At 43.9% G+C, this 26,202-nt stretch overlaps 1 protein-coding gene across 3 annotated transcripts in view; it reads left to right on the plus strand.

The window, feature by feature from the left end:
- The window catches only part of TAX1BP1 (Tax1 binding protein 1), a 150,303-nt gene extending 124,374 nt beyond the window's left edge, over positions 1 to 25,929 (plus strand). For 2 of the 3 annotated variants that reach the window (XM_068236056.1, XM_068236058.1), the window contains exons 15-18: positions 1,790 to 1,976; positions 4,151 to 4,305; positions 19,102 to 19,193; positions 21,708 to 25,929. In XM_068236056.1, the coding sequence (XP_068092157.1) occupies positions 1,790 to 1,976; positions 4,151 to 4,305; positions 19,102 to 19,193; positions 21,708 to 21,912 (639 nt within the window). In that variant the 3' untranslated portion in view covers positions 21,913 to 25,929. The remainder of the gene's footprint in view (positions 1 to 1,789; positions 1,977 to 4,150; positions 4,306 to 19,101; positions 19,194 to 21,707) is intronic. The other variant, XM_068236057.1, reaches the window with a different exon arrangement.
- Positions 25,930 to 26,202: the final 273 nt, after the last annotated feature.

Raw genomic sequence — 26,202 nt, forward strand, 5'->3', positions numbered from 1 at the left:
ATGATAAGTATGTGGGGTATGTAGTTGCATTATACTGGGACTATGCTGCCATTAAGTTGATCATTGTGATTTGGCATAGTTAACGCCATTGATAATGGCCAAGTGTTTGAAGTATCTACAAGATGTGAGGATTGGTTGCCACAAAAGGTGACAGAAGTGTTGGGAAACCGAGAAAGCATGTGCTATTAAACAACACTGAGTAAATGGATATAGAAACAAGGCATTTGGGAAGTCAAAACACTTCAATGGCACTGGCACCATTGTGGGAAGTCAAGTAAATAGTGCAAACCACATATCTGCTTTCTGCCAGAGACACACTAGTAGAGGGTGTAAGTGCTTTGCTGCTGTGGGACTGTATACTACTATACATCTATGCCCCAGTGGTACCATATCTTTATTGCAGGTATGGGCTTTATTGCTCTAGAATTCATTGTCCAGAAAAAGGCAGTCAGATTTTTCAACAGTGTATTTAAAGAGACACTGAAGCGGAAACAAAATTATGATATGAATTGGTTGTGTAGTACAGCTAAGAAATAAAGCATTAGGAGCAGAGACATAAGTCTAATATTTGTTTCCAGTACAGGAAGAGTTAAAGAGACTCTGTAACCATTTTTTCAGCCTTAGTTCTTCTATCCTATGAGTTCCTATGCCTGTTCTAATGTGCTGGGGCTTACTGCAGCTCTTCCTAATTACACTGTCTCTGTAATAAATCAATGTATCTTTCCTCTGTCCTGTTTGTCGGGCTAAGGCTTTGATTGTGTGGAATGTGCAGGGCTGCTTGTGATTGGTAGAAGCGATACACACCCTCTGCAGGCCCCCTGCATACTCACACACTATGCTTAGCTGAGCCTATTAGAAGCTGGTTAGTTTGTTTGTAAACATTGCCTAAAACTGTTAATTACAAGCCAGGATTGCAGCAGAGAGTGGCAGAAACAGCACAGAGGGGCACAGGAGAAAATAAGGAATAGAATGGTATGCTTTTTAGTGTAAGAATATTAGAGTACAGATTCTCTTTAAGCAACTCCAGTTGTTATCTATGCAAATAGCCATTGAGCTCTGTGACTTTGAAAGTCGCAGAGAGCTCTGACTTCCGATTAGGTTCTCTGACTTCCGGTAGGTAATGTGACATGAAGGTAAGTATGGGGAGTGCACAGGGTAGCAAATGGAGGAATAAGTGGGTCCTCACAGATGCAGAAGCTACAGAGAAAGCTGAGTAAAAAGACTCCTGTGCTTTCCAAGCAGGAAGAGACACCAACAATCACAGGCTTCAGAAGACCTGATACTGATACTTTTGTGAAGATATTTTTGGCCGAGCCCAAGATATTTGTAAAATTCTGATCTCTATACATCATTGCGTTTTGTTTTGGAATTGTACTTCTATAGATTATGTGCCATCTACCTTCAAGATAGACTAACATGGCTAAAATTCCTTCTTAAAGTGGACCTGAACTCGTGCACAGGACTGAAGAAATGCATAAAGAACTGCCTTCAGTTGTGTCGCAAATTGTAATTTGATCTCCCCCTGTGTCACATGACTGCCATGGAAGAGATGGCAGATAAGGCCATTTGAAAGCACAGGAGGTTAACAATATGTCTGCTTCCATGAATCAGGAAGTAGAAACCGTGCAGGTTTATTTTAGGATTTGTATCAAGTGTAACAAAGAAATATTTATTGTTTAAAGGTTATTATGCTGTTGTGTAGCTTTTAGAGTAGAGAGGACATTCTGAGTTCAGGTCTGCTTTAACACGTAGAATCCTATTGCTGTCCTTGTTTGTCCTCCTCACCTAGGAATTGGAAGCACGTTTGGAGAGATTGTCAGAAAGGATGTCTACTGGTCCGACACTAGTAGATGGCAGCTCCCAAGGTTTACAGTTCTTCAATCCTTATTGTGAAGAACACAGAGGAGTTCCCATCATCCCGATTCAACCTCCTGTACTGCAGTTTGGAAATCCATATGCATCCCAGGCAACAAGAGGTGAGTGCACCTGGAGTTTACCTTGCATACTGTCTCTGGAAGCTTTTCTCAAACAATCCATATTCTAGAATAACCGATCATATTTTGGCGTACTGGTCAGTAATGCAGTATGGTCAATACAAAAGACATGAGGCACCAGCAGGTATTATGCCCTTACCTCTTAATTACTTCACACTCACATCTACTGCAATTAACATCTTAATAGATAACCTCTATTTCTGACATCCATTTTAAAGGGACTCCGAGCAGTGCAGAAACTATGGAAAGATGCATACCATTTTGAAGCTCTCTTTCTCCTCTTTCCAACGATATATAAACCGCCGCCCTACGCCTTTAGTTTTTGCCGCCGCGATCGCAAAAATATCAAACTAAAAGGCGTAGGAACGACTTACGAACAACCAGCTGATACGAACGGCATGGATTCTATGTTTCCATGGGAACAAGTAAAAAAAAAATTATTTTCAAATCAGACTTGTAGTTTTTGAGAAAATCGATTTTTAAAAAATATCAAAGAAAAAATGGCTTATACCACTTAAGGACCGGGGCTGTTCTTTGAGATCTGCGCTGCGTGGGCTCTCCAGCCCGCAGCGCAGATCGTGAGCAAGGCAGGGCGATCAAACTCCTCCCCCCCCCTTTTTTTTCCCCACTAGGGGGATGACCTGCTGGGGGGTCTGATGTCCGCCGCGCCGTGTGGCCGAGCGGGGGGGGGTGGCTCTTCAAAGCCCCCCTTCGCAGCGTTTTCCGCGCTCCCTCCTTCCCCTTACCTCCCTCTCCCTCATTAGGCTGCGCAGGATGGATATCCATCCTGCGCAATGTAGGATAGGCTTCAGCCTATCAAATGACGGCGATCCCCGGCCAATCAGAGGCCGGGGATCGCCGATCTGCCTTACGGCAGCGCCGTATTGATGTAAACAGCAGGGATTTCTTCCCCGCGTGTTTACATTAGGCGTGCGAGCCGCGATCGGCGGCTTGCACACTGTTCACGGAGACAGTCTCCGTGAACTGTAATAGCGACCGTTTCCATGTAATAACCACTTAAACCCGCCGCCTAAGTGGTTCTTGTATAAACAGGTACAAAGGGCAGAGGTGACACAGAGGGGGGCACTGGAGGCACAGAGGAGGTACAGGGGACAGAGATGACACAATGTTCTGACTTAAGAACAGATTCAGGTTAAAGGGATACTGTAGGGGGTCGGGGGAAAATGAGCTGAACTTACCCGGGGCTTCTAATGGTCCCCCGCAGACATCCTGTGTTGGCGCAGCCACTCACCGATGCTCCGGCCCCGCCTCCAGTTCACTTCTGGAATTTCTGACTTTAAAATCAGAAAACCACTGCGCCTGCACGCCCGTGTCCTCGCTCCCGCTGATGTCACCAGGAGTGTACTGCGCAGACCCAGACCATACTGGGCCTGCGCCGTGCGCTCTTGATGACATCAGCGGGATCGAGGACACGGCAACGCAGGCGCAGTGGTTTTCAGACTTTATAGTCTGAAATTCCAGAAGTGAACCTGAGGCGGGGCTGGAGCATCGGTGAGTGGCTGCGCCAACACAGGATGTCTGCGTGGGACTGTTAGAAGCCCTGGGTAAGTTCAACTCATTTTCCCCTGACCCCCCTACAGTATCCCTTTAAGAACGAACCTACAGTCCCTATCTCGTTCGTTAACCGGGCCTACCTGTAGTGTAGTATGTACTGGTAATTGGTGTATAGTAAAGTGTGAGAAAGAGATACTCGCAAACCAGGGTTACCTTCTAGGCAACCACTGTAAATGCAGGTGAAGAGATTAGATCTGTCCTCACTCAGGATTAAGAAGTTGCTCTCTGTAAATCAGAAAAGAAGGGGGTATATAACACCCCGCCACCAAGGGTGGACACAAATTTTGTAGATAGTGAACAGAGGCGCCAAAAGAATAAAACAAACAAAAATACTTAAAAATTGCTTGGAAGGTAGCGGTGGACTTACCTCCTCAAGCAGACACAAAACTGTCAATTTCAAAATGACATAAATGTATTAACATACTCCCCAAATAGTGTTGCAATGCGTTTTGTAGGTATAACCGGCTTTATTAGGCAGTTAACAGGGGTATGTAACATTATATGGTCAAAGATGCACCAGGCGCCTGGGTTCTTGTTGTATATCCATCAGTAATGTACCAAACACTTTTTTTTCTTATTAGATGGAGCAGATGGAGCTTTTAACCCAGATGAAGTCCAGGGGCCTCCAGTCCGACCACCACCTTCATGGGCATTTGAAGACAAGGTGGTCTGCAGTCAGCCTGCTCGCAACCTCAGCCGGCCAGATGGTCTGGAAGATCCTGATGATAACAACCAAGTGAGCCAAACACTTATACATTAGTTCATCTAGTGCAGAAGTCTTGTTTTTTTGTCCTTTGCTACTTTTTAAAAATGATACTGAAAAAGAAGACACACAAATCTTATTTTAGAGTAACCTTTTTAAAACAGCGAAGCTTTGTGTTTCTTTACTTGTAATGACTTGTTCACCGCATAAATTGTACTGTCTGCACGAGCACTCTGCACCTTTTGATCTGGAGAAACAATGGCTTTTATTTATTAATTGGCTTCAGAGTTGAAACATGAGGTAGCTAATTTAACTGGGTAGGTAATAGTCATCCCAGTATAGTGCTTGGAGACACTGGCCTTCTCTGTACAGATGTTTCTTATCCCTGTGTCATCAGCTGCATATAAATCACCAGGCTGGAGTGAGGGTTCAAGGCCCTAACGTTCTGATGTCACTGGAAGTTCTTTACGTAGTGTGTGTGTTACATAGTGTAAAAGTAATGATTCAATGTTTGATCATTTGATGCATTTAAAGCCAAACTCTGAAAAGCATTGAACTTGTGAACTTTCCTACCTGAGGTTGTTATACTTTCAACATCTGGCCTTGACCTAGTTAAATACATCAGTGAATTTTGCTTTAGTATATTTTGGAGGTGCAATTTCATCTTTAAAGTTTACCAGAGCTGTAAAAAAAGAAGATTCCCATGCTGTCCTCCCACTGCCCATTTAGCCGCGATCAGCCCTGGTAATAGGCTCAGTTGTGTCCAGTCTGGGTCCTCGGTGCATGCGTGGACCTCCCTTTAGCTCACAGCCAGCCAGCACATTTCCACAGCAGGTCCTTCTGAAGGCTGTGGAACGTGCACGCCAGGGTGCTTTCAAGAGGGGCGCATCTAGGGAAGGAGTGAGGAATGTGTTCACAGGGGATAATTTCCTTACTGGACAGACTGGTTGGGAGACACAACGGGGGCAAATGAGGGGAGAACGGAGGAATGGAGATTCCAACAGACAGAGCAGTAAGTGAACACTGATCCCCTCCCACCAGCACAATGTTTTTTAAGCAGAGAAATTTGGGCTCTGGTATCCTTTAAGTACTAGTCCTACTAAGAAATTGTCTGTAGTCTCTGTTTATTTTCCTGAATTGCAAGTTCTAAAACAATGCAAATGAGTCAGTCACACAGCAAGTCAAAAACATCCTGATGTCCTAAAAAGTAAATAGAAGGTGAAACACTTTTTTTATCTGGCTGAGAAAATACTGCTGATAGCAGTTTAGGCTGAAAAGTTCAAAGGGTCATTACTTCTGTTTGCTTTCAGCTGAATGTAGCAAAACAAGGGCACCAGAGAATAGTCAATAGTAGTATACCAGTAACATTTACAGATATTCTACTTTTTAACAGTGGTAATACAATATCTGTAAATGTTACTGATATTTTACCACAGCTAAACCTAACTCACTCACAAGACCTACACAGGACCCTCCCTCCTCCAGTGCCTAACCCTAACCACCCCTCCCTCTTCCTGACGCCTAACCTTAACCGCCTAAGTTTGCCCTCGGGTGATCCGGCTCTTGTAAAGATCCGGCTCAGTAAAGAATACAGCCAATGAAAAGTATGCTTCACTGTACTTTTAATGCAGGCTTCTTGTAGTAAACACACTGCATGCAGTGCACTGGGATTGCATACTCCGCCAGACCCCACCGTAACAGTCGCGCTGTGAACGCTGCACTGCCCTTGAATTGCAGTGACGTTCTGTGTCACACGACGCACTGGAAAGCTCCACTGTGAACCTAGCCTGGCAGACAGACTGCAGCTGACAACCATAGGGAAAAATTGAAGGCTTAGACAATGTTGGCCTCTTCCCACTGTTCTAGCTGCCATTCCAGATACTCATAAGTCATAGCTCTGGCTGACTTCTGCCAGTAGAGCACATTGTCAGATTGATGAGCAGTCTTCAGCTGATTTCCATCATGTCTCTAGTGTAGACAGGCCAGCGCTACATGTGGACAATGCAATGATTTGGGTAATTCCTCAAACAGGCTGACCTCTAATAACAAATGCCACGTCTTCTCAGCCCATCGGCCAATTCTATTTGTCAGACAGTCTCTCTTGTGGCACATATAGGCAATGGGTAATTGCACTCTGGCTGCGCACAGTACATGGTACATCAAGTTCTCTTTTAAATTCCTAAATTAAATTGAAATGTCAGTGTGTTTTGTTAAATCTGCACTGCTACATTTAGACTTGAGGCCTTCTTGATCTCAGCAAAATGCATCTGATGAGAAGTACTTATCTGTTGAATAGCGTGCTCTTTGCATTACAGCAGTAACGCGACCTGTTCCTCATTTAGTCTAGTTTGCTGCGTTTAATTGCCATTAACCTTTGTAGAAAGTAATAAGTTCTTTGACAGCTATGATAATAGCCACGACACTCTGCCCCTATAATGGAGAAAAACAAGCATTGCTCCTTCTTGCTTCATGTCCCCTGTGTCCGTGATTGAAGATAATTAGGAAGCCTGTCAGAACTTTTTTTAATTCTGCCAGTTATAAGGTCTAAAGTGTTTGCTCACCGATGTCACCCACCTTTACCTCATATTTTGCATATTGTCTGCTCCTGCTGCTGGCGGAGACATTACACATGACAGGAGATGCTCTCCTCCCGTCAGCGGGGGCACTTTAATTAGCTGTGCGTTCCTTCTGACCTGTGTGTTTTGTCCTTTTATAACATTAAGAGAAAAAGCAATACAGAGTTATTCATTATTATTATTTTATATCGGCCAAGACTACTGCAGAGGGATGCAAGCATGCAGCATCTGACCATAGATAGTCTGTCACTCCGGTGAGCAGGTAAACAGGGGGCTGGGACCAGTGATATATTGTAGAGTGAAGTGTCCGCAACCTCTTTTAATACCAGGAAAAGTTAAATATATCCATCAGTAACGCATGTAGATCTGACTTCTGTACTCTCACTGGCAAGGTTCGGAAAAGGTACAGAATCTTGGGAAGAAGGGACATGTGGATTGCATTTATTTTCTCCAGCCAGAAAATTGAGTGTTGATACCATACCTTTAGAAGATTCTGTAGATTAGCAATAGTGGGACCATAGTTTCAAATTTTGAGAACAAAAGTTTGATTTCTTAAAACAGAATTTGTGATCATTCAGGTTGGAGTGAGCTCTGAGATATCTTCCAGTGCATCACTGCTGAATATATACAAATTAACCATTGTTGCCCTTAGAAGCTAAACACACCTCCAGATCTGCTGGAATGCAATGATGTGACAGCTTCTTAATTTATACAGAGCCATAATAATCCAACATGCATACAGACTTTTTCGGATTGGTTGATCCTCATCCGTGCATGGCATGGATTAATTTGGCTCTATGGAGTAGGGCTTGAAACACTTGGAGGTACAGACTTCAGAAATATTGAAAACGATACTGAAAACCAAAAGCCGTGGTCAGGGCGTGGACTTGGGAGTCTGAGTAATTACAGCAGAGGAGTTTTAATTTGGACAAATTCAGATTTAGCCCTGATTAGAGATGGCCCGAACGGTTCGCTGGCGAACCTCCGGCGCGATCGCGGAGAACCGCAAACTTTTCCGGAAATTCAGCTCGCCCCCATAGTGCATCATGAGGGTCAACTTTGACCCTCTACATCACAGTCAGCAGGCACATTGTAGCCAATCAGGCTACACTCCCTCCTGGAGACACTCCCCCCCCCCCCCCCCCTATAAAAGGCAGGCATCGTCAGGCTTTTCACTCACTCGTGTGCCTGCATTAATTAGAGAAGGGAGAACTGCTGTGCAGAGACCTATAGGGAAAGCTTAGTTAGGCTCTTGTAGGCTTCGTATTATTTATTTATTTGTTGTATTTATAAAGCGCCAACATATTACGCAGCGCTGGACATTAATTTAGGTTACAGACAATATTTAGGGGTGACAAACAGCAATATGACAATACAGGAATACAAGAAAACCAGATCACACAGCACAGTATGAGTACCAGGTAATGCTTAGTCAGTCACTGGATGGGAGCATGGAGTTAGGCAAGTTAGGTTCACTCAAATGCATAGCATGGGTGCACAGTAATAGAGGTGCATGATCAGGTAGGACACAAAAGGAGTGAGGACCCTGCCCAAAGGCTTACAATCTAGAGGGAGAGGTAGGGACACGAGAGGTAGGGGACCAGAGTTCGGCTGTGGGTTTAGAGCAATTGTGAGGGGTGGTAGGCAAGAGTGAAAAGGTGAGTTTTGAGGGCCTTCTTGAAGGTGTTGAAGGAGGGGGCTGCCCTAATGGGTGGAGGTAGGGAGTTCCATAGTGTCGGAGCGGCTCTTGAGAAGTCTTGGAGGCGTGCATGGGACTGGGTGATGCGGGGGACTGTCAGGCGAAGTTCATTGGAGGAGCGGAGTGAGCAGCTTGGTGTGTATCTCTGAGTAAGATCAGAAATGTAGGTTGGACAGGTTTTGTGGATGGATTTGTAGGTCAGACACAATATCTTGAATCTGATTCTGGACTGGATAGGAAGCCAGTGGAGGGATTCACGGAGGGGAGCCGCCCTGGTGGAGCGATGGGAGGAGTGGATCATTCTGGCAGCCGCATTCATGATGGACTGCAGTGGGGCTATTCGGGTCTTAGGGAGTCCAGACAGAAGGGCATTGCAGTAGTCGAGGCGGGAAATTATGAGGGAATGGATGAGGAGTTTGGTGGTGGCAGGGGTCAGGAAAGGGCGAATCTTACAGATGTTACGAAGGTGGAAGTTGCAGGACTTTGTGAGGTTTTGGATGTGGGGAGTGAAGGACAGTGCGGAGTCCAGGGTGACACCCAGACAGCGGGCTTGAGAGGTAGGGTGAATAGTAGTGTGGTTAACAGTGACCTGCACATCTGGGAGGTCCAGGGATGACCGGGGTGGGAAGATCATAAATTCCGTTTTGTCTAGATTTAGTTTTAGGAACCTAGCGGACATCCAGGAGGAGATGGCAGATAGGCAGGAGGAGACCTTGTCCATGGTAGTGGTGGATATGTCAGGGGTGTGGAGATAGAGATTCTTAGCTTGCTCCTTGCTGATTCTTATTTGTAAAAAAGCACCCCTCAACAGCTCTTTTGAGAGCTAATCTAGTTCTTGTGATCTATTTTTTTGTCTGTGTGTGTGTCCCACAGACACTTGTGTTGCATAGACAGCCTTGGTAATTCCTACTGTGTGTGCTACTGCCAGGCCCAGCACATTCAGTGACTACCTGTGTGTGTGACAGGTGCACATTGTAATACCCATCACTGCATATACCTACCTGTTGTTCACTTCAGTGCACCCACCTACCTACGTGAGTGGACGCAGTGTCACTGTGCCTGTCCGGTACCTGTTTGTGTGTGACAGGTGCGGGTTTTTTTGTACAACAAAATTGAAGCAATCGCTCAGGGATTAACCAATTCAAATTCACCTTTATTCAGTATCAAATTCCAAATGCAAAAAGTTTCCACAAAAACCCATAAAACCACTTAAAAAACAACCTGTGAAGCGCTCCTCACACATGACCCAGCACACATCACCCATTCTCACCCACACTGGTGCCGGTACCACATACTCCGGATTTTCTTCAGAGTGTGTGTGACAGGTGCACATTATAATACCCATCACTGCATATACCTACCTGTTGCTCACAGTGCACCCACCTACCTACGTGAGCGCACGCAGTGTGATATTTAATACCACCAGTCACTCTACCTGTTCACAGCACGTGTGTGTGAGACAGGTGCACATTTGTAATACCCATCACTGCATATACCTACCTGTTGTGTTCAGTGCACCCACCTACCTACGTGAGTGCACGCAGTGTGATATACCACTCCGTGCATACCTGTTAACTGCATCTGTGTGACTGCACATTGTATTAGTCAAGTCAGTTCATACCTTTCACTTCATCCCCCCCAATATGGACAAAACAAAAGGCAGAGGCAGGCCACCTGGCAGGTCTGTTCGAGGTCGCGCTGTCGTGATTTCGTGCGGAACGTGACATCAACCCCCAATATTGTCAGTACGTAGTTGACTATTTAACACAGAACACCTCATCTTTCTCAGCTTCCGCACGGAAGCGTGACATATCTTCCTCCTCCTGCTCTGATTCTGGCACCCCACTTAACACTCAGTCGGCCGCCACCACCAAAGTGCCATCACCTCAAAGCTCAGCGGTGTGGACATTTTTGTGTGTGTCTGCCTCAGATGAGACCAATGCCATCTGTACTCTCTGCCACCGAAAATTGAGCAGTGGAAAGACCAAGACCCGCATAGGGACAACTACCTTACGAAGGCACATGATTACAAAGCACAAACTGCAATGGGATGACCACCTGAGGAAAAGCAGCACACAAAAGCAAAGCCACACACCGTAGTGTAAGATACCATCGGGCAATTTTTTTCTCAAAAAAGGCGATACATAAACTGTACTGTGATGTTGAAAGGCAAGTGGTGACATCTCTGGCACACAGCGTTGGGTCAATGGTCCATCTGACCAAGGATGCCTGGTCTGCAAAGCACGCTCAGGCCTACCCGAAGACTAAGTCAGTCCCCACACACAGCAACTCTGCCTGCACGCTGTGTGACTGCCGGCCCCAAGACTAAGTCGCTCCCCACCCAGAATCTCTGCCTGCAGGCCGCTTGACTGCCTTCTCCGCCACCACCAACAGGGTCCAGGACTCCAGGTGGATTCCTGAATTTTTAAGGCCGCTGCTAGCCGCTATACTAATTTTTCTGGTGCGTGTACATGCCTGCCTAATTTTTCTGGCTGTACTGCAGCTGCAACAACAAAACAAAAGGCATGTACATATGCCAATTCCCCTTCATGATCATTAGCTTGCCGCGGTGAATTCATCTCATATACAGCAGGGCCTCGAAAGTCCTCTTGTATTGTTATTTTTGGTCACTACCTCGGGATGTGCATGCCATGCCTGCTGCCTTCCTTGGATGTGTGGTGGTAGCCGTTCTTGCTCCTTTGCCCACAGCATGCCTGCTGCCTTCCTTGGATGTGTGGTGGTGGTAGCCGTTTCTTAGGCTCCCTCTCCGGACCAGAATCGAACCAGGATTCCACGGCCATTACCCGTGGTCACCATGCTACTGAGAAAGTACCATCGAAAGTTTCACACAGTTGAATGAATGGCAGACTTGCCTTCCATAACATATTCTCGTTAAAGGCAAGTGGTGTCATCTCTGGCACACAGCATTGGGTCAAGGGTCCATTTGACCACAGATGCCTGGTCTTCAAAGCACAGTCAGGGCAGTTACATTACTTATACAGCAAATGGGTCCTTACTTGGATTTGTGGTGGTGGTAGCCAGTTCTCAGTCTCCCACTCCGGACCGGAATCGAACCCGGATTCCCTGGCCATTACCCATGGTCAGTGTCACTCACAATGGCAGACTTGCCCTCCATAACAGATTCTAGTTACAGGTACTGAACAGCCAGCAGAAAATGTAATTTTAAAAAAATAGATGTAAGCTTTAACAATGGTAGAGAAAGAACCATCGAAAGTTGATAAGGCAGTCAGACATTACCTGATATCACTGAGTGAGGAAGAGCAATCTCGCCATGATGCGCATCAGTCCAGCACGGCCGTCACAACACAAACAGCTGTTTGCGGTGCGTTACACAGTGAGTTTGGTGTGTCAGTGTGAAGCAGTACTCTAATTACACTCCCTGATTGATGTATATGTTACGGCCAGAACCCGAAGTTTGGCCAGAACTAGAAGTGGCTGGCCACTTCGGGTTCTGGCCGGCCAATGTGCAAACTGGCCGCTGCGCTGCGGCACATGTGAGAAATGCAACAATTCCTGTAAGGTTAATGTTATGTTGTGGCTGCAGCGCAGCAGGCAAATGTATCACATCTTAGTTTATTCAATGAAATGAAGCCGCCGGCTTTTTCTCTGCCTCTCTCCTCCCCCCGCCTCTCTCTCCTCCCCCCGCCTCTCTCTCCTTCTCTTATGGGCAGCGGGCGGGGGACACGCGTGTCCAGGAGAGTCGTTCGTCGCGGCAGGAGAGCAGAGCGGGGAGGCTGCAGACATTGCTTCTGCCAGCACCCGCTCTGCAAGAACGGCAGGATTCCCTGCCGCGACAAACGACTCCGGAGGGACACGCGTGTCCCCGCCCGGCTGCCCATAGGAGAGCGAGAGAGGCGGGGGGGGGGGGGGGAGGAGGAGAGAGAGGCAGAGGAGGAGAGAGAGGCAGATAAAAAAGGCAGTTCGCACATTGTCGCCGGCTTAATTTCATTGAATAAACTAAGATGTGATACATTTGCCCGCTGCGCTGCGGCCACAACCTAACATTAACCTTACAGGAATTGTTGCATTTCTCACATTGGCCGCAGCGCAGCGGCCAGTTCGCACATTGGCCGGCCAGAACCCGAAGTGGCCGGCCACTTCTAGTTCTGGCCAAACTTTGGGTTCTGGCCGTAACATATACACATGCAAGATGTTTTAAAGCACTTTAGGCCTGCAATTTAGCATTCAATGTGATTTCTGCCCTTAAACCGCTGCTTTGCGTCCAATCCAGATTTTTCCCCGGGACTTTTGGCGTCTATCCCACTCATCCATGCAAAAACTCAGATGTTAGACCTCTTGAAACATCTTTTCCATCACCCTTGTGGCCAGCATAAGTGTTTCTTGTTTTCAAACTTCGCCTCCCCATTGAAGTCTATTGCGGTTCGCGAAAGTTCACGCGAACCGAACTTTTGCGGAAGTTCGCGAACCCGATTCGCGAACCGAAAATCGGAGGTACGGGCCATCTCTAGTCCTGATACTCCCTCAAACCTTGCCATGTATGCAAAAAGCTTTGGTAATGCGACTTGTGAGTCACTGACTGTGAGGGCCAAGTCATTAGCAAATCATATTGGTGTATTTTTAAACAATACCAGTTGCCTGGCAGTCCAGCTAATCTGTCTAGTCAGTAGTGTATGAATCGCACACCTGGAACAAGCACACAGCATATCTTGTCAGAAACATCTGGTCTGCATGCTTATTCAGAGTATATGGCTAAAAGTATAAGAGGCAAAGGATCAGCAGGACAGGCAGGAAATTTACATTGTTTAAAAGGAAATATGTCAGCTTCCATATGTTTTTCACCTTGGGGTCCCTTTAATTGGGAAAGAGAGGGGTTCTTAAACTTTCCTTTCTTTACAAATGCACCCCTGGGACAGGATATATACAGAAGATCCAAGTCAGCATACCTACTCACTGCACGTTATTCTGACAGTCGGTCTGTGCCACTTTCATCCATGAGATTCTTTTGAAAATAGTGCAATTTCTGAGAACCCGCCATGAGCAGTTGGACAAGTCCAGCACCTGTCAGAGCTGTCTAAGTTCTGTAAGTAACAGCTAAATAGGAAAAATTTAATTTATTGTGCATTTTACTGTGGGGCAAATGAACATCCTATATGTATTTTCAGTTTTTCATAATACTGGTTCTATAGAAATACTGAATGAAGTCTACATTTCTAGAACATGATCCTAGTGTAACTTGAGAACTCTTTGTATTTTTATGAATGTATGCACCTGAGACTTTTTGTTTTGGTTTTATATTCTATTAAAAAAAATGTAACTTCTTTTTGCTGGCCAGCAGGATGAATGCTAGAGCATCTGCATTAGTATTGTGATTATGATTTGACCCAACTTATTTTAAAAGGTGTATTTAATAAGATCCGGTTATAATGATGCACATCAACTACGCCACCTGCAAACAATAGAAGATGACACAGAATGAATGTAAATAGTTGGTTCAGAGTTATTCAAGCTATTTTTATAAAACCTACACTTGTAGTAAGCTGGAGCCACTATATGTACTTCTAATGCTGAAATGATCTATATAATTAGATTTTTCAGGATATCGGGGTTATAAGAAGATATACAATGTATATTCCTGCAGCTAGCAGAACACTGTAGACTTGATAGCGGCAAATGTGCAGAACAGCTGTAAGTTCCTCTGGCAAAGAGTCAGAACAGCTGGCCAGCACTGGGCCCACTACATGAAAGTATTTGAAGAAATCAACATTATCCTTAGTATTCCAGTTATGTTTACAGTGTGTGAATAAAAGTAAGATTGAGATTGATTGCTGTCAGCCACGTGGGCTTTTGGAAGGAAAACAAATGGGGGCGTGGCCCACAGCAGCCAATCCACTTCCAGGAATCCTGTTTTACCCCTCTAGTCTAGAGAACTGGAAATTTGTCTCTTGCAACAACTTTTTTTTTTTTTTTTTAATAGCCCATGTCCAATCAAAATGTTTTTAATCCAATTCCTTTCTCCCCTCCCAAAGGAGCACATATATAGGTTTGCTTCTAAATATTTTTTTTTCTTCTAGCTAAACCACTACTCCATGGATTAGTCAAGTGACAGTCAGGCTCTCCAAGATACAGCGTAACCAATTTCCTTCCCGGGCTGTCAGCACCTCTCCCCCGTAACTTTAATGTCGGGTCAATTGATTGACAGCTTGGTCCTGCTTCTAAATGGATGAGGTGGTGAATGTCTGTTTGTTCATTCCTCCCTTCCTAGAATATTGTACTCAAATTACTTTGCGGATCGATCAGGATCAGCCTTATCAGTCCGCCGACAGTGCGTACACACGCACTACTGCCTGCTGAAAGTCCGCCCAGCGGGAGGGTCCGACAGACCCGTCGTTATCTTCTGTAGTGCGTGTGTACGCACCTAAAGTAGTGGCTGCAGCAGAGTAGAGGCTACATGTGTTTTAGTTGCAGCAGTTTTTTTTATTGCATAAGTAGTGGTTAGAGTAGGTAAAGGCTTGCTTTAGCATCCTCTCACCACGTGATTGCAGTACAGTCTGGGTTGTAAATGACATTAACCCCCTTGCCGTTCCAATTCTGGCGGCAAGGGGGCAGCGCAGCACTTTTTAAAATTTTTTTGTTTTTTTTGTTTTGTTAAATCATGTAGCGAGCCCAGAGCGACCGGGCGGGATGACGTCACCGATGTCATGGACGTCAGAGGGAATCCCGATCCACCCCTCAGCGCTGCCTGGCACTGATTGGCCAGGCTGCGCAAGGGGTCTAGAGGGGGGCGGCGCGGCGGGTAGCGGCGAATCGGTGGCAATCGGAAAATGCACGAAGCTAGCAAAGTGCTAGCTGCGTGCAGAAATTTTTTTTTTTGAAAATCGGCCCAACAGGGCTGGAGAAATCCTTCTGCGCAGGTTACCCCGAGCTGAGCTCGGGATAACCGGCAAGAAGGTTAAAACTCTGTCATTCAATGCTCTTAAAAACGGCCTTGTAAACTTAGACTTGTCTAACCTTCTTACATCACTTTATTTGCCTGACTTCTATTTCACATTGCAATCACAGACAGAAATTATAAAAAGAAGCTGCCCATATTCTGTGGCAGAGGCACTGTTGAGAGGTTTAGAGCCATGTGCTGCTGCTAGTCTACTTTCTCAGAAAATCTGGTATGTGTACATGTTACCTGTGACAATGCTTAGAATCAGAATCATTTATTTCGCCCAGTACAAATGGGGTTGTACCTGGAATTGGTTTTGGCTCATACAAGTTCTGGAAGGATGGGGGGAATAATGTCTGAAAGCCAAGAGCGGAGGCTGCCATACTACAGTTGCATGTTGCATCATCTATTATCCCTAAGGAGACATCGGGAGGGGGATGGGGGGGAAGCAAAGGGAGGCGAAGATTCAGCAGTTGTGGCCCATTTTTTCATAGAAACCCGTGGTGATGGCTGACACTGCTGAGGATCCCAATTGCTGGCATCTGACAGTGCTGGCCAAGGTGTTCCAGTTCAAAAGGTGCAGTAGTGTTCATTTCTGTGGTGGGTCCCCACTCTTGAGCAGCATTCAGCATGGCTGGTCAAGAAAAACTGGCTGTCACAGAAGCAATCTGGCTACAGTGGCCCTTACTTCCGGTTTAGTGGCTGGCATCATAGAGGGGCTAAACCAGAGGTGTCCCTGCTGCGGTGGAGCAGCAACAGCCAATGGATGGATGGATGGTGCCGGCATCCAGGAAGCCAAAGGTGTCCCAATCAGCACGATGTCTTCCTCAGTGGAGCCTTGATCTCCTGAGTATCAGTGGTGGACTCCACAAGGCCTGTATCTGCACAGACAACAGACCCAGGCAGCGTCAAGGCAGAAAAAACTCCAGGTCCCGGACTCCCCATGACCCGAACCAGTGTCCCAGGCTACACCGGACCACACTGCACACCTTCAGAGGGGAAAACAAGGTGAATTGATAGGAAAAAGGGAAGAAAAACAAAAAAAAATCCAGAATCCTGTGGCCATGGCTGCCAATTAAGGTGCCATCTTCCTGAACGGCAGTTTAGAGATCCAGTGTGCTGGAATTGACAAACAAGCACAATGTTTTCCCATTTTACTCCACCGCCAGAAACCACAGTATCAAGCGTTGCCCCTACGTCTTCCGCCATTGAGCAATACACACTACTCGGTTATAGCCAAGCAACATGCCTGTACAGTCATTGTTCCTCACAGTGTCACCCTAATGATAGCGTTCTGATCATCACAAGTAACTGTACATGTGCACTGACTCTTATGCTAGGTACACACCATACAATTTTCTGTTAGATTTTCTCTTAGATTTACCTGCCAGATAGCTTTTTTCCATGTTGTAGGTAAATCTAACAGAAGAATCTAACAGAAAATTGTATGGTGTGTACCTAGCATTAGATTGTTTGCTTATTTGTGCAGTGTCACCTTCACCTCATGTGTCAAAGCTTAAAGGAAGCAAACCAAGTGTTCTAAAAATACAATGTACAAATAATGTCTAAGTAGCTGTGTAAACATTTTCCAACTTTTCATGTTGAATATCAGAGGCAAAAGCTATAATTCATTTTGTGTAGGATTTAGCTCTTTTGGGACAAATCACTCTCAAAAGGGGTGTCTGGTTTAATGCATAGCAAGTGTTTTTTTTTTTTGCATAGACTACTCTGAAAGCAAAAAAAAAGTATGAAAAGCTGTCGTGTCAGACAGTTTATAACAAGTTACATTTCCCCTGCTCTCTTCAGACACTTCAGTCAGAGACACAGGACTTTCTCTCATACACACAGGGTTAACAGATGCACTGTAAGGGAATTCCCACTCCCATCATGGTTCACTCAGCCGTCAGATTAGAGCAAGATTGCCTTCAGTTCAGAGTGAAAGGAATTTGTTACAGTAAGCAAAAGAGATATGCAAATTAAATATATCATCATTATTTACCAGGACTTCAGGAACTCTCTCAATCCCTCAATCTCAAAACATGTTAATCGAACGTGTTCCTTTAAGTGACTTTGTAATTTGCACTATTATTTCCTTGTACAGTGTTCTGAGTAAACAGATGATAGTAGCAGTGACAACACACACTTGCTGTATTGTGTAAGGGGAGGTATAGTGACTTTGAAATGAATCTACATAGTCTTGTGCCCTGATATCCTTGCCATGGCACTGGACTCTCCAGGATGTGTTCCCTGACACAGGCATATGATATTCACCAGTGCCTTGAAGGTAGTGCTGCTGATACAGATACGGCTGATGGCTGGTAATGTTCTCCAGTCTTGTCCTGACAGGACCATTTAAATGATGCAGCTGAATGTTGGAAAGCATGAGTGATCTGCTTGGCTGCTTACAGCTTCTTGTACATATCACTCACTGCTGGGAACCTCAATCAGCTGCTACAGGGAGGTGTGGAGATGTGACGGCCCCTTACAAATGCACCTTATTTACAAGCTGAGGCGATAGAAAATTATTTAGCCTTCTTCATACAAATTCACACAGGTCCCTGCTCTTGGTTACAGTGTGTCCTGTCAATGCTTGATCTATGTTAAGCCATCTTCAGAGATTCAGATCTAATGTAGTCCTTTCCCATAGTCCTTTGTGGAATCGCTGGATATGAGCCGCTCACTAAACAACTCACTGCAATGTGGCTGACAGGCCCTGAAGTAGGTGAAATTGTGCATGTGCTTTATGTGATCAGAGAGAATACGAGGGATGGATTAGAATGTGTGTCAGTATGTGCAGTGTACAAGGTTCCAGAGACAAAGCAGGTCACCGAAACTTGCACTGAGGACAAATTACTGACGGGGGTTACTCATATCGGATGCATTGTAAGCGAAGCCTGTTCCAAGGAGACAATAATTATCAATAGGGGTTTTGCATTTGTTATACTTGTAGGTATGCTTGTAAGTACACAAGGGTCCAGTGAGCTGATGACATAGCAAGTGTGCAGGACTCTTAATACTAACATTTATTTCTTTCCATTTATACAGTTCTGTAATACCACCAAACTAACCCACACTCATCCTTTTACTGATCACGGGAGCCTACACTCAGATCAATGCACAATCCTTAATGTTATCTTCTACTCAGTTTAACAAACATAACATCTCATCAGTTTCTTATTCCACTTATACCATTAAGAAGTGAGGTGATTTACTATCGTGTGCATTGATAGAATTATCCAGAACATGTATAGTACATCATATAGAATGAGGTACATTAAGGAAAGCAGCTTGCTGTGTAGAAAGTGCAGACTGTCTGTAGTCTTTATTTATGAAATCTAAATTGTGTCAGCGTAGGATTGGTGCACAAGGTACAGATGGGTGGAAAAAGTGTACATAGTGTGTCTGTACTTACCAGAGATCAGGCGTACCCTGGTGCCATTGTAACTGCTGCCGATCCAACCAACATTATTGACTCCTTCCAGACAAATTTGCCTCAGGCTGTGAAATGGTTTGATCCATTGGTTTAATTTGTGGACTTGTTGCAGGGGGGAGTGATTTGGAAGAGGATTAAAAGTTTATGGCAAGAGTGATGTTTGCCATACTGAACAATATATTTTTTTTATTCCTCAATCTCTTCTCAGGATGATGATGATGATGACCTGACCTTCCAGCCAGACCAGGAGCTTCCAAGCTTATATACAGAAGCACAGTCTGGGTTCTGCTTTGATCCAAGGTAACAAACCATACAATACCTTAAAAAATATTTTTTGTAGTACTGTGGAGTATTAACTCTTTAGTCAAGTTTTTATTTCATTCTCTTGCTCATTTAGGATGCAGAGTGAAGCAAATCTCTCCAGTGAAGGCACAAACTGTAGTAAAAACCTGACCGATTCATATCTTTGTCTGCAATTTCCAGAAGCAAAAAGAAAGTTTTGGCTAGAGTAATATTTTTTTCCTTATTTGGAGAGAAGATATGCTTAAGGCATTGTTCTGACAGGCCACTGCTGGCATTCTGGGATGTTCTTTCTATCACTGTGATCGACCAACACCCATACTGAGAAATGCATGTAGCCATATGCAAATCACAGTATCGGTAAGAGAGTCAAATGCAAATGATTGCGGTTTTCGTACATATCTGGTCATGCAACACCCAATTTCAGAGGATAAAGACCAGCAGATGGCTTGTCCCGTAAATGCTATCAGCGACCATTTTTCAACAGCTGTACTTAGGTGTTGCAAATGGTTTGGTTGCACAAAGGTGCAACCGTTGATGGCACACAGGTGCAACCTTTGATGGCAGGCTGTCACTTGCTGCTTCAAACGGGTCTCAATGAGCCGTTTGGCAAATCTGCTGGTCTGTGTGCTGTGTTGTGCGCCTGTTCAATCTACTCCTTCTTCGACATGTTCTCTGATGTTCATGCATCCATCCTGTCACGCATCCCTGGATGGTACTCGTGTCACGCACAAACTGTACACATGGACAGATTCAGATCACACAGCTCCAGGATACAGTCTTGTTCCCCAGCCACTAACTGCTGGTATACAAGTTATCTACTGATAAACAGCTTGCTTCACCTTTTCAAAGGTCCGGCTGCAATTTGCATATGGTTATGTGCATTTCTTCATAGTATTTAAATTTCATGCTGGTGTATGTGCTTAAGAGTTAATACTGATCTAAACTAGTGTTCACCTGCCAGTCAGGTGCTGGCCACGCCACCTCCAAACAGACTGTAGGGCTCCCATTGGCATTGCTCAGTAGTCTAGCCTTCCAGATCCCACCCCTTTTTCAGTGTGCTCGATGAGCCACACCTCTTTTCACTTAGCTCTCTGAGACGTTGTGTCAGTACTCGGCAGGCCCCGTTATTTATCTATGCAAAGTACCACACAATTTTTCTGGTATGTACCTGGTAATTTACCTGCATTTAAAGGGGGCTTAGATGCTTTCCTTGCGTTGAAAGACATCCATGGCTACAATTACTAGGTAATGCCTAATGATGTTGATCCAGGGATTTTATCTGATTGCCATCTGGAGTCGGGAAGGAATTTTTTCCCTTTTGGGGCTAATTGGACCATGCCTTGTAAGGGTTTTTTGCCTTCCTCTGGATCAACAGGGATATGTGAGGGAGCAGGCTGGTGTTGTGCTTGTTCTCTGGTTGAGCTCGATGGACGTGTCTTTTTTTCAACCCAGATAACTATGGCCTCAATTCACAGAGCATTATCAAACGTTTATCAAACACTTTATCAAATGTTTGATTATTTACCTCATGGGTAAAATCTCATTTTGAATTCACTAAGGTGTTATATATTTATCGAATGTTTTACCAATAAAACATTCAACAAATATATAACACCTTAGTGAATTTAAAATTAGATTTTACCCATGAGGTAAATAATCAAACGTTTGATAAAGTGTTTGATAAACGTTTGATAATGCTCCGTGAATTGAGGCCTATGTAGCACAAGCCGGAGCCAGTCGTCATGTCACAACTAGGTGAAGACAAAGGTTTATGTATCTTGAATTCTACTTCCTCTCCTTTTATCACGTGTACAGATGTTTGGAAGAGGGATGTACTATTTTCAATGCCTGATTTTAATTAAAGCTGTATAAAATTCTGACATAATAATCAATAAAAACATGTTTTCCTATGTTTTATATCGCATACAATTATCATATTTGCTTTTGTGCATCAGTATTATTATTTATTTAGAAATTACAAGTTCCCAAAGTACATTTGTTTTGCTCTGAGAGCTGACATTGCATTTTATTCATAACTGGTGTATTCATATTGTAATGTTCCCAGAAATGCTTTCTGAGTACCTGTCTGTGTTCTGGAGTGTCTGAATTGCCAGAGAATGTTTACATTCCTCACTTGATACAATTACATAAACACAAGATAATGATTTCTCCAGTTCGGATGCGTCCAGCTTTCCCTGCAGGGAGCTTGTAAGTCCTGTGTTTAACTAGTTGAATGCTGTTCTAGTAAAAAAATGGTGGTAGTATATAATATGCTGTAAATAATCTTTTAGAGCAAAGAAGAAATGCTAGGTTTCATAACACTTTAAGTAACTCTGTAGGGAAAAATGATCAGTGAGAAATCCCAAATGCTTCTTGCGTCTAACTTATTATAATGGTCTATTATAATGGCCTAAGTATACTTTCGGTCTCAGGATTGAAGGATTTACAGGTTCTTTATCCCATTGTTGTGTATTTTTTGTTTATGTTGTGCTCCGATTCCCTTTCTTTCAGAAACACTATGCAGAAGAAGTGTCCACTGTGCCCCATGGTGTTCCCGCCCAACTACCAGCAGAGACAATTTGAGGAGCATGTGGAGAGTCACTGGAGAGTGTGCCCAATGTGCAACGAGCAGTTCGCGCCAGACTGCGACCAGCTAGTGTTTGAACGCCACGTCCAGACGCATTTTGATGGCAGTGTCCTGAATTTTACGGAATGAGTCTGTCCTGCTGAGTGTGTGAAGCGTAGTGTGGTGAGAAATCACTCTAAAATCTAGAATAAAATCTAGAAGAAATCGCTTAAAGCAACAACTCCATATTGCACTGTACGCACTGCACTGCAATGTAATTAGCTCTGTAAAAAGTGCCGGAGTCTTGTTCATTTCTTGTAACGGGTTTCATCTCTGATGTGTCCGGCTGAGATTGCTCTGTACATTGTGTGTTTAGAAGAATCCAACATTGGACATTTTAGCTGTTTCTTTTCAGCATCGTATTCAGTAGGAAGGGATTAGATGGGGGGTTCCCTTTATTCCCGCCATGGTAGATTACTGCATGTCTTTTACAATCTTATTTTGTGTTTCAGTAGTTGGAGAAATGGCCCGTTACCAAATCTCCTTTCATGTTTTTACTTTTAACCATTAAACAAGTGTATGGACCCTCAAATTGCACACATGAAGGCGGCCATTTAAAATGCAGTTTTAAAAAGTTACATTCATCAACCAGAGGTAAAAAACCAACAACAAAAAGGCCTTTAGTAAGGTTACTGGCTAGGCATAAAATGTAAGAAGCCATAGAGTGGATCTTAAGCCAACCTTTTTTTTTTCTTTTTTCTTTTATATATATTTTAGAGGTGGTGGCAGATGCATGTGTCTCTGCAGTGGAAAGATATTTCCTCACTGCCAATAATCTGGACAGAAAGGAAGGGGAAGTATCCTAAACATAGGCATAGAGAGAGAAGTAAAAAATGCTATAGACCTTTTTAGGTTCCCCACCTTGGACACCAGTAAAAGTTATTTTTGTACAATGGCCATGTTGGAAATAAATTCCTCAACTTCTTCTCAAGATAACACCAAGCCCCTAGTCTGCAAGTCGAAAGGAAAGTTTCCCAGCAGGGTTAGAGTCAGACTGTCATTAATTTAACCCATTTCTTACTATAAGGATTGAACAGAAGTGTTTAGACTAAACCTGATATTTCAGTCCTGTAAGAGTTGGAGAAGGACTGTGTTAATAAAGGATGGTTAATGAAGGCTGTTTACCCATAGAGCAGCATCAAAGTGTCAAGCAGTGTATAGGTGCCCATCTCTGCCCTATAACTGGCAGAAGGCCATTACCTCAGACTGATGTTTCTGAGTAGGGAGGAGGCTGATGTTGCTAATGTTCATAGGCATTCAGTGGTTGTGGGTGATGTGCAACTCTTTTCTACTCAGTTGGCAGGGCTATAGTGAAGCAGTGTTTGTCCAGCAGTGTCAGTGACATCATATGCCTCACCTCTCATGAGTTGGATTCCCAGATTTTCAGACAATAATGCCTCATAAGCAACTGTAGCAGAATTGGGGCTTGATTCACTATGCAGTGCTAACCTACTTAGCACGTCTAAAGTCTTTAGGCGCGCTAACCAGGGTGCTAAGTAGGTCAGCACCTGTTTTCTCACTCAGATCGTGCGCTAAGTACCGCGCGCAAAGCACTTCGCGCGGAGCGCCCTGTACAGTGCGCGCGTAAATTTTTACGCGCATAAAGTTTTGCACACGTAAAGTTTTGCGCACGAAAAGCTCGTTTAGACGTGCTAAGGGTTTTTTTACAGGCGTGCTAACAGTTAGCACCGCTTTGTGAATCAAGCCCTTGGTGTGCAGCGATCCCAATGCGTAGCCTTGGTGGCATTATGGACGGTGCTCAAAAAGGGAAACTATACATTCACCATCAGGGGGGAAATGTGTAACATGGTGTAATGCAACTTTGGTGCTTAGAACATTAACCACAACATAAATTAGAAATGTGTACATTTTTATACCAATCTCATACATCCAAAAGTAAAAAAAAAAAAAAGTTTGGTTTGAGATCCACTTTTAGATCATTCTTTGGGACCGGATGGCTCTTGCCCCATAAGCAACAGAGCCATCCTTTCCCTACTCTGCCCTGTAAGTATTATGATGGGCCAAGTACATACTTAAGATAAAAGTCTTTGGAAAATGAAAGATCACAGACCAATGTTTCCCATTTCCATGTAGTATGAGAGCCATACCTACACAGTCTATTCTATTGAGCTGAACTCCCCATCAGATAAAAATCTTTGCAAGATGCTCTACACAAAGATGCTGTACACATGCAACAGATCAGTATCTTCAAAAGATCAGTTCCTGCAAAATGCATTCATAGTCTAATATCTGCAGATCTCATACACACCTTGTTTAATGGACATTCATCTGCAGATGAGATCCACCAGGAAGGATCTTCAGATGCTTGTCTGATCTGCAGATTAATGTCTGTTAACAAGGTGTGTATGAGATCTGCATATATCATAGATTATAAATGCATTTTGCAGGAACTGATCTTTTGCAGATACAGACCTTTTGCATGTGTAGAGCATCTTGCAAAGACTTTTAGCTGATGGGGAGTTCAGCATAATATAATAGACTATGTAGATATGCTCTCATACTAAATGGAAGGGGGGTAAAATTGGTCTGTGATCTTTTATTGTCCAAAGACTTTTATCTCGTGTGTACTTACCTATAAGCTTACTGTAATCGCAGTGTCAGGAGCAAATGAAATTGGCCCCTAACCAAGGTGCAGAAAGCTCTGCTGTCACTGAGACAGCAGAGCGAGCAGGTGCAGCAACGGAACAATGGCGAGGACAGAGTGAGTGCGCAGCAATGAATAGTTGGAAACTGTCTTGTCAGAGCTGCACAGCCACCAGCATGACGTAGATTCAAACTACGTCGGTCTGGAAGCCGGTTTAAACAACTCTGGGATTGTAAACAATGAGCAAAAAAAATCAGGTTATAAATCTGAAGCATTCTTTGTGCAAAGAGCTCATACTGTGTTCTGTGCCGAGAAATGCAAACTGTGAGTGACATCCTATTAATGGCTGCCTCCACTGTTACAGTCTCACTTCAGTGGCTATTACATTACTCATTTGCTGAAATCTGATTGGTGGAGCACATCCTAACACCACCATGCACTAAAAAACTCACAAATACTCATTTGTGTAGGTGTAAAAACTAAAAGAATATAAAGATTTACTTAAACTGACGTAAAGAGTTAAAAGCGGACATCAAGAGGTTCATGTACTTGTTTTTTTCTGAGTGTTCTGGAGGCACCAGGATCAGATGTTTATCACACAATTCAATGCAGTTCTAGGATACCTGGGCAGCAGTGAGAAGCCCACTGAGGGGAGTGCGGAAGAACCTCGACTTCTGATACTCTGAAGGTGGCCACACACGATACAATAAAATGATCCAATTTTACAGTAATTCGAGAAAAACAATCGTATCTCTCGAAAAAAATCGAAAGCTTTTTTTTTTTTGTTTTCATTCGACTGAAAAATCCGATCGGATTTCCTGTGTTTTTTTTTTTTTTTTCGATTTTTAAATCGACTCGGAATGCCAGATATTTCTTTTCAGTTTCTACTAAATATTGTATGGCGTGTGTTGGATTGTTAATTTATTAATATACACACCCTAGCAATTTTCTCTGAGTTTCCAATCATTTTTATCATAATTAAGGAGAAAAATTGAACATAGGTGTGTGGTACATTGGTCATATTCTTTGAAATGTTGAAATCAGTCATAAAAATTGATTGCAATTCTTAAATTGAACAGATATTTAAAAAATTGTATGGTGTGTGGCCTGGACACTGTCCCCTCTTTTAAATTCTCAGCCTCCACTTATTACTGTAATTTCTGAATATCCTACAGCAGCTTGATAAGAGAGATTTACTTACAGGTGGTGATGCGAGAGAATGACTATAGGGTCCAGGTAAGCTGCGGCTGGAAGGCATTGCTGGTCCTGGATGCCAGCAGTGACTCCACTCTGATTCAAATGTGAGGCTAATAAATGCCAGGTCAGGACATGGTGGCAGGTTTACCATAGGAAATAACTTACCTTATAAAATACTGCTTTCAGAAACTTTTCAAAAATCTCATTGTGTAATTATAGTAATTTATATACATATAACACATTTACCTTGGTATTGTATAAAACCTATTCATTTCTGACAAATAAATTATAAAAATGACATCACAGCTTCTTCAGTTGCATTGTCCAATCCTTTACAGTTTACTTTTGTTGATTTGCATACATACCAGAATTTCATGTGTTGTTCAGGTCTGTTGACTAGTGCAGAATGGCAGCAATAAAGTCAAGCTGGACAACTGTGGGCCATGGGTCATAGGAGAACAATAGCAAGGGCTGCTGACTAGTTAGTGAAATAGATGTCTTATTGAGGGAGTTGGCACGCTTCTGCAGTGGTCACTACTTTACTGTCGTAAAGCATCGGGATAAGAGGCAGAATGCCA

The sequence above is a fragment of the Hyperolius riggenbachi genome, chromosome 5, assembly GCF_040937935.1.
Source record: "Hyperolius riggenbachi isolate aHypRig1 chromosome 5, aHypRig1.pri, whole genome shotgun sequence".
Classification (NCBI taxonomy): Eukaryota; Metazoa; Chordata; class Amphibia; order Anura; family Hyperoliidae; genus Hyperolius; species Hyperolius riggenbachi.